At 41.8% G+C, this 8,594-nt stretch overlaps 2 protein-coding genes across 2 annotated transcripts; one reads left to right on the forward strand and one right to left on the reverse strand.

The window, feature by feature from the left end:
* LOC115172363 (iron-sulfur protein NUBPL) lies at positions 1-6,719 on the reverse strand. Its single transcript, XM_029729742.1, has 10 exons — positions 6,530-6,719; positions 4,148-4,292; positions 3,934-3,968; positions 3,688-3,778; positions 3,529-3,568; positions 3,334-3,424; positions 2,536-2,715; positions 580-700; positions 384-466; positions 1-209 (listed from the first exon to the last, which is right to left on the reverse strand). The coding sequence occupies exons 1-10, from the start codon at positions 6,668-6,670 to the stop codon at positions 147-149; spliced, it is 990 nt and encodes a 329-aa protein (XP_029585602.1). The 5' UTR covers positions 6,671-6,719; the 3' UTR covers positions 1-146.
* Positions 6,720-6,760: 41 nt separating this feature from the next.
* Positions 6,761-8,318, forward strand: dtd2 (D-aminoacyl-tRNA deacylase 2). The gene is made up of 3 exons (XM_029729743.1): positions 6,761-6,997; positions 7,124-7,193; positions 7,355-8,318. Exons 1-3 carry the CDS (start codon positions 6,887-6,889, stop codon positions 7,678-7,680), a joined length of 507 nt encoding a protein of 168 aa, XP_029585603.1. The 5' UTR covers positions 6,761-6,886; the 3' UTR covers positions 7,681-8,318.
* Positions 8,319-8,594: the final 276 nt, after the last annotated feature.

Below are 8,594 nucleotides of genomic sequence, written 5' to 3' on the forward strand. Positions count from 1 at the left end.
TTGATGAGGGGGGAAAAAACGATTTAAATCCATTTTAGAATAACAAAATGTGGAAAAAGTCAAGGGGTCTGAATACTTTCCGAATGCACTGAATCTCCTGTAGATGACCAGTTGTCCAGTTGTCCTACACAGTAGAGGGCAATAACTCAACCAGAGAGTTCTTCTAGACGCTGGACCACGGCAGTCGCCACCTTTCTGTAGGCCTCAGCCTAAAACAATAGGCATAGGCAGCCATATTAAACAAACCCAGGTAGAAAACTAACATGGCAAACTCTCAAAAGTGTAAAATGTATACAATGTTATGGTGAAGAATACACTGTTTGTTTTCCAACATAGTCAAGATAAACATTGGCAGTCTATTGTCATCCAAGCAGCATACCAACCTCAGGGCTGTCAGGTGAGGACACCACTACAGGCTGGCCTCTGTCTGACATCTCTCTGATGCTCAGGTGAAGAGGAATGTCTCCTAGACAGAGGAGGGAGAGACATCAGTCTCAACACTATACTATCATTCTATTACATATGAGATTGAGAGAAATAATGAAATCTGTAATGATTTATGTTTGAAATGGGTCTTACCCAATACTTGTACTCCCAGAGTATCAGCAAGAGCCCTTGCTCCATCTGCCCCAAAGATATGGGTCTGGTGGTTACACTTGGGGCACTGAAACACGCTCATATTCTGGACTATGCCCAGGACCTATGAGATGTGACATATATATAAATATACACTGAACAAAAATATAAACGCAACATGTAAAGTGTTGGTCCCATGTTCCATGAGCTGAAATAAAAGATCCCAGACATTTTCCATATGCACAAAAAGCGTATTTCTCCCTGTTAGTGAGCATTTCTCCTTTGCCAGGATAATACATCCACCTGACAAGAAGCAGACGAAACAGCTTGATCATTACACAAGTGCACCTTGTGCTAGTGTAACCGATGTGAAATGGCTAGTTAGTTAGCGGTGGTGCGCGCTAATAGCGTTTCAATCGGTGACGTCACTCGCTCTGAGACTTGAAGTAGGGTTTCCCCTTGCGTTGCAAGGGCCGCGGCTTTTGTGGCGCGATGGGTAACGATGCTTCGGTGGGTGTCAGTTGTTGATGTGTGCAAGGGTCCCTGGTTCGAGCCCGGGTTGGGGCGAAGAGAGGGACGGAACCTACACTGTTACACTGGGGACAATAAAAGGCCACTTTAAAATGTGCAGTTTTGTCACACAACAGCACCAATGTCTCAAGTTTTGAGGGAGTGTGCAATTGGCAGGCTGGCTGCAGGAATATCCACCAGAGCTGTTGCCAGATCATTTCATGTTCATTTCTCTACCATAAGCCACCTCCAACGTCATTTTAGAAAATTTAGCAGTAGATCCAACCGGCCTCACAACTGCAGAACATGTGTAACCATGCCAGCCCAGGAACTTAACATCTGGCTTCTTCACCTGCGGGATGATCTGAGACCAGCCACCCGGACAGCTGATGAAACTGTGGGTTTGCACAACTGAAGAATTTCTGCAAAACTTTCAGAAACCATCTCAGGGAAGCTCATCTGCGTGCTCGTTTTCCTCACCAGGGTCTTGACCTGACTGCAGTTTGGCGTCGCAACCGACTTCAGTGGGCAAATGCTCACCTTCAATGGCCACTGGCACAGTGGAGAAGTGTGCTCTTCACGGATGAATCACGGTTTCAACTGTACGGGAAAGATGGCAGACAGCCTGTATGGTGTTGTGTAGGCAAGCGGTTTGCTGATGTCAACATTTGCTGATGCCACCATGAGTACCCCATGGTGGCGGTGGGGTTATGTTATTGACAGGCATAAGCTATGAACAACGAACACAATTGCATTTTATCGATGGCAATTTGAATGCACAAAGATACCGTGACGAGATCCTGAGGCCCACTGTCGTGCCATTGATCCTGCCGCCATCACCTCAGAATGATAATGCACAGCCCCATGTCGCAAGGATCTGATCACAATTCCTGGAAGCTGAAAATGTCCCAGTTCTTCCATGGCCTGTATAGTCACCAGACATGTCATCCATTGAGCATGTTTGGGATGCTCTGGATCAATGTGTACGACAGCGTGTTCCAGTTCCCGCCAATATCCAGCAACTTTGCATAGCCATTGAAGAGGAGTGGGACAACATTCCACAGGCCACAATCAACAGTCTGATCAACTCTATGCAAAGGAGATGTGTCACGCTGCATGAGGCAAATGGTGGTCACACCAGATACTGACTGGTTTTCTGATCCACGCCTCTACCTTTTTTTAAGGTATCTGTTACCAACAGCTGCATATCTGTATTCCTCAGTCATGTGAAATCCATAGATTAGGGCATAATGGATTTATTTCAATTGACTGATTTCCTTATATGAACTGTAACTCAGTAAAATCTTTGAAATTGTTGCATGTTGCATTTATATTTTTGTTCAGTGTGCATAGATCAACATCTCACAAATGTGTATTTTGTCCTTACCAAGGTCATTTGAAAAGAATTGAAGTAAGAATAAAGTGGCATTTAGCATCCAAAGCTCTTACCGGTACATTGACCTTCCTGAACATTTCTGCTCCTCTGCGTGCATCCAGCAAGGCAATATCCTGAGGAGTGGACACGATCACTGCTCCTGCTATTGGGACGTTCTGAGTGATTGATAACTGAACATCTCCAGTCCCAGGTGGCATGTCAATAACCAGGTAGTCCAGCAGTCCCCAATCTACCTGCATTGGTAACAAAAAAAAGACATGGCGACCTAACATTTCTAGTAGCTGTTACTCTGATATCGCTAGTATAAAAACTAACACGGATTACTCTACTGCCCTACAAAAGCAAAGTGCATTAACTGCAAAATCTCACTTCAAAGTCTTTCTGTCTAAATTCTGGTACTTCATGATATATTCTGATTGACTGGCTTGTTCTTGTCTCAGAAAACAAAAAAACACATTAATGAGATTATAAACTTGTGGATTGAGCCCTGAATGCTGATTGGCTGACAGACGCGGTATATCAGACCTTATACCACGGGTATGACAAAACATATCTTTTTACTGCTCTAATTAAGTTTGTAACCAGTTTATAATATCAATAAGGCACCTCGGGGGTTTGTGGTATATGGCCAATATACCACGGCTAAGGGCTGTATCCAGGCACTCTGCGTTGCGTCGTGCATAAGAACAGCCCTTAGCCGAGGTATATTGGACATATACCACACCCCCTAGGGCCTTGTTACTTATATATACACAAGGCCATTACAACAGACCAAAGATTTTGGACCAAATTCATAGTTACCGCACTTTGCCTTTGTAGGTCAGTGTACATGAATGATCAGTTTCCCCCACCTGTCTAAGTAGCTTCTCTATAGCTGACATCACCATCAGGCCCCTCCAGACAATGGGTGCAACATCCTCTACCAGAAACCCCATGGACATACTGAGGACAGAAGGATGAGAGATGGACATGACAGTCAATGACTCAATGATTTATTTGTTTGCTTACCTCCCCTGTCACTGGCAATTGGAGATAAATATACTCACCAAGGAATCCCAAAATTCATAAGTGGTCTCATTAGGTTGTCTGAAAACACAAAGAAAACATAGGTTGTCTTTTCAGTTTGATCTCTGTAATGAATGGATACATCTAAAACATCCTTGTTTTTCCTAAAGCGAGACTACATTCAGATCGATGTCTCCTACTGTCAGTTAGTTCTGGGTTCCCCTTCAGGCTCATCAGCTTAGGAACTGAGGGACCGTAAACATCAGCGTCTAAGATGCCCACTGTTTTACTCTGTGTGCAGAAAAGAGACATGAAGAGCGACTGAGTGGACAATGTAGTAAAACAGAGAGAGACAGATTGTCATGGTTCTGCATACCCATTTGGGCAAATATTGGTATGCAACAGTAATAACAAAATGTGCAAATGAATAATGGTGCTTTCCTTACTGGATCATTAGCTGTGAGTCCAAGGGCCAAATTCACTGTTGAGGGGAGGAAAAAGGTTGTAGGCTAGCAAATGACTACACTGTATAAAAATATATATTTCATAAAGATAAAAAGATCAGACCAAACCACTGTCTGTTGAAATGTATGCAAATTGCACACATTTGTGCAAATGTTTCATGATGAGCAGCAGAGAGCCCAATAAGAACCTGCTTACCTGCAGTGGTTGATTTCCCAACACCCCCCTTCCCTGAGGCCACCACAATAACTTGTTTCACTCCAGCAATGGGCTTTTGTTTGGGCAAGCCGCGAGCCATGTGCTGCTTCTGTCTCTCCTGCAATGACCTCTCAGGACCTGAGGTCTGGGGAGTACAGAGACATATCATGGAATGAGCAACTGAGTTTATCAACAACACATGATAAACTTGAATGTAACTTGTATATACAGTACCCGTCAAAAGTTTGGACACAACTACTCATTCAAGGGTTTTTCTTTATTTTTACTATTTTCTACATTGTAGAATAATAGTGAAGACATCAAAATGATGTATTAACACATATGGAATCATGTAGTAACCAAAAATGTGTTAAACAAATCCAAATATATGTTATATTTGAGATTCTTCAAATAGCCACCTTTTGCCTTGATGCCAGCTTTGCACAATCTTGGCATTCTCTCAACCAGCTTCATGAGGTATTGGTATTTTATTTGGATCCTCATTAGCTGTTGCAAAAGCAGCAGCTACTGTTCCTGGGGTCCACACAAAACATGACATAATACAGAACATTAATAGACAAGAACAGCTCAAGGACAGAACAAGACACATCATTTTTTTTAAAGGCACATGTAGCCTACATATCAGTGCATACACACAAACTATCTAGGTCAAATAGGGGAGAGGCATTGTTCTGTGAGGTGTTGCTTTATCCGTTATTTTAAACCAGGTTTGCTGTTTATTTGAGCAATATTAGATGGAATGAAGTTCCATGCAATAAGGGCTCTATATAATACTGTACGCTTTCTTTGAATTTGTTCTGGATTTGGGGACTGGAATTTGTTCTGGATAAGTCACCTGGAATGCATTTCAATTAACATGTGTGCTTTGTTAAAAGTAAATGTATTTCCTTCTTAATGTGTTTGAACCAATCAGTTGTGTTGTGACAATGTAGGGTTGGTATACAGAAGATAGCCCTATTTGGTAAAAGACTAAGTCCATATTATGGCAAGAACAGCTCAAATAAGCAAAGAGAAACAACAGTCCATCATTACTTTAAGACAAGAACTTTGAAAGTTTCTTCAAGTGCAGTCACAAAAACCATCAAGCGCTATGATGTAACTGGCTCTCATGAGGACCGCCACAGGAAAGGAAGACCCAGAGTTACCTCTGCTGCAGAGGATAAGTTCATTAGAGTTACCAGCCTCAGGAATTGCAGCCCAAATAAATGCTTCACAGAGTTCAAGTAACAGACACATCTCAACATCAACTGTTCAGAGGAGACTGCGTGAATCAGGCCTTCGCTGCAAAGAAACCACTACTAAAGGACACCAATAATAAGAAGAGCCTTGCCTGGGCCAAGAAACACGAGCAATGGACATTAGACCAGTGGAAATCTGTCCTTTGGTCTGATGAGTCCAAATTTGAGATTTTTTGTTCCAACCGCCATGTCTTTGTGAAACGCAGAGTAGGTGAACGGATGATCTCTGCATGTGTGGTTCCCTCCGTGAAGCATGGAGGAGGAGGTGTGATGGTGCTTTGCTGGTGACACTGTCAGTGATTTATTTAGAATTAAAGGCACACTTAACCAGCATGACTACCACAGCATTCTGCAGCGATACGCCATTCCATCTAGTTTGCGCATAGAGGGACTATCATTTGTTTTTCAACAGGACAATGATCCAAAACACACCTCCTGGCCGTGTAAGGGCTATCAGATGACATTGCCTCCACAATCACCCGGCCTCAACCCAATTCAGATGGTGTGGGATGGGTTGGACCGCAGAGTGAAGGAAAAGCAGCCAACGAATGCTCAGCATATGTGTGAACTCCTTGAAGACTGTTGGAAAAGCATTCCTCATGTTGCTGGCTGAGAGAACACCAAGCATGTGCAAAGCTGTTATCAAGGCAAAGGGTGGCTACTCTGAAGAATCTCAAATATAAAATATATTTTGATTTGTTTAACACTTTTTGGGTTATTACATTATTCTATATGTGTTATTTCATAGTTGTGATGTCTTCATTATTATTCTACAATATAAAAAATAGTAAAAATAAAGAAAAACCCTTGAATGAGTAGGTGTGTCCAAACATTTGACTGGTACTGTAGATACATGATGTAAATCTTATTGTGTTGCTGTTAGTTATAATTTGTTATAGTTATACAGATACGTAAACAAACATGCTACATAATTGGCCTCAATGGCTTGCAATGATTAGCTAACTAGCTATGTAGAGTGAATCAAAACTTGCTAGCATTTATTTAGCTAGCATGTAGCAAGCTACTTAGCTAGTTAGTTGTAGCGAACTAAACAACACTCCATGGAGTGGAGTTTAGTTCGCTAGTTAGTTGTAAACAATTTTAGCAACAGCTAGAATATTACCTTATGAAAACGTATGAAATATTTGCAGCGTTGTGGAGCATGTTGAATGTCTCTCCCTGTCCGTAACACTGTTGGTTTATTTAGGTTAGCGGTTGTTAATTTTAATAAATGTGAGAATTTACTGTAGCTACAGTGAGCCATCTTGTGTTATTGCCATAGAAAAAATAGGTTATTGGTCAAGTGCATGTCGATTTTTTATGACGTATACTTGTTAACTTTGCGTCAGGAGGAGCCTCACCCGGAAGCGAGTGTCAGAGACACGAACGTTTTCGTTTCTTTTCTGTTATTTTCCCTCACTGTCCCGTTTAAAAGTCCTCTTGTGCTTTATCATCAGAAACAGGCAGATATAATTTCAAAATGACTGAAAAGGCAGGTTCTCCACTAGCAAGAACTGTTCTTCAGCAGTGTCTCAATGCAAGGCTTCAGGTCAAACCTGCAGATGATCAGTCTGAGGCTGAATGGGTGGAGGTACTATTGAATTATTTTCAACTACTTTCTTAAGTGCAAATATGGTCTGCCTGCTCAGAATAAGAATTGCACCTTGCCTAAAATAATAATTGGGGGATGGCTACTCATAAGATTTCATGTTTTCAGATTGACAGAGGGATGGTGGTCTACATCTGCTTTTTTAAAGGCGCTACAGAGGAAATTATTCAAAAAATCGGTATTTATTGTGCTTTTTCCAGTTTTTGGACAATACTGCAATAAAAGCAACTACCTGGGCTTCACAATACTGTGACGAGTAAATGTCACTGCTCTTCAAGGAATCGTAAAGCAATGTTGCTAGTACTGAATGGTTATTGATCCCTCTGCTCTACTCCACAGTGAACACTCTGCTCAACTTGAAGCTGTGTGAAGCTGACTCTGGGAAGTATGTGTCAGTGCTGGACCTGCCTGGGAACGTCCTCATCGTGCCTCAGGCTACACTGGGAGGCAAGGCCAAAGGGAAGGGCATGCAGTACCACCATAACATTGGGAAAGAAGAGGGCCTACAGCTCTATTCTAACTTTGTCTCCCTGTGTAAGAAGGAACTGGCTTTGTCCAGTAACAGTAGTGAGACTGGGATGATTGTCAAACATGGAACATATGGGAACAGACAAGTGCTGAAGCTGGATACTAACGGACCATACACACACCTGATGGAGTTTTGAACCTTCCAATACTAATGACATTTCACAGTAAATTACCAATTGCACTCTTGTCCCTGAAATGGTGGTTCTGTAGATCTGATGATTAAAACTGCCAATATTGTGTATTGTAATGCATGTGTTTGTATCATGTTGTTCTTTAGTGTTAAATCACACAAATATATTATGATCAGGAAATCAAAAAAAGTCTGAACTCAATGGAAATATTTGTATAGACAACCTTGTTGCAAATTGTTGATGGGTTTATGAAGTGCAACGTGTGATATCTAGTGGGGATTTATGAGCACTGCACTAGCAAAAGAAAAATCCCCTAAATCTGAAAGAAATCTAGATAAGATCATATTAAACTTTTTTTCAGCTAAGATTGCTACTAGTACAAAAAATGAAATGCTGTATATACATTAAAACAATGATGGGAGGGGAAACAAATGTATGAGTACTTGTATCAGTTCTTCCCACTCTATGGCGGTAATGTGCCTTGCATGTCAATTTCACATCGCTAAACCCATAAAAAAACGTGAGAAAGTGTAAAGAAGACAATGCATCAAGTACGATTTGTGCCATAACTTTGTGTTTTAGTGAGAATGGGGTAGTTGCGTCCCAATATATACATTTAAATAAATAAATGTTGAGAGCTTCAAGTTCCTTGGTGTCCACATCAACAACAAACTAGAATGGTCCAAACACACCAAGACTGTCGTGAAGGGGGCACGACAAAGCCTATTCCCCCTCAGGAAATTAAAAAGATTTGGCATGGGTCCTGAGATCTTCAAAAGGTTCTACAGCTGCAACATCGAGAGCATCCTGACTGGTTGCATCAATGCCTGGTACGGCAATTGCTCGGCCTCTGACCACAAGGCACTACAGAGGGTAGTGCGTACGGCCCTGTACATCACTGGGGCTAAGCTTCCTGCCAT

Source organism: Salmo trutta, chromosome 33 (assembly GCF_901001165.1).
Source record: "Salmo trutta chromosome 33, fSalTru1.1, whole genome shotgun sequence".
In the NCBI taxonomy this organism is placed as follows: Eukaryota; Metazoa; Chordata; class Actinopteri; order Salmoniformes; family Salmonidae; genus Salmo; species Salmo trutta.

What these genes read in the sequence shown, in the direction of transcription:
- LOC115172363 (XM_029729742.1), bottom strand. Translation starts at nt 6,670, where the DNA reads ATGGCTCACTGTAGCTACAGTAAATTCTCACATTTATTAAAATTAACA. An exon ending in ATTTCATACGTTTTCATAAG is followed by an intron (nt 4,293 to 6,529) that starts GTAATATTCTAG and finishes TGTACTCCCCAG; the next exon opens with ACCTCAGGTCCTGAGAGGTC. An exon ending in TCAGGAAGGTCAATGTACCG is followed by an intron (nt 701 to 2,535) that starts GTAAGAGCTTTG and finishes CACATCTCATAG; the next exon opens with GTCCTGGGCATAGTCCAGAA.
- dtd2 (XM_029729743.1), top strand. Translation starts at nt 6,887, where the DNA reads ATGACTGAAAAGGCAGGTTCTCCACTAGCAAGAACTGTTCTTCAGCAG. An exon ending in CTGAGGCTGAATGGGTGGAG is followed by an intron (nt 6,998 to 7,123) that starts GTACTATTGAAT and finishes TCATGTTTTCAG; the next exon opens with ATTGACAGAGGGATGGTGGT. An exon ending in GGAAATTATTCAAAAAATCG is followed by an intron (nt 7,194 to 7,354) that starts GTATTTATTGTG and finishes TCTACTCCACAG; the next exon opens with TGAACACTCTGCTCAACTTG.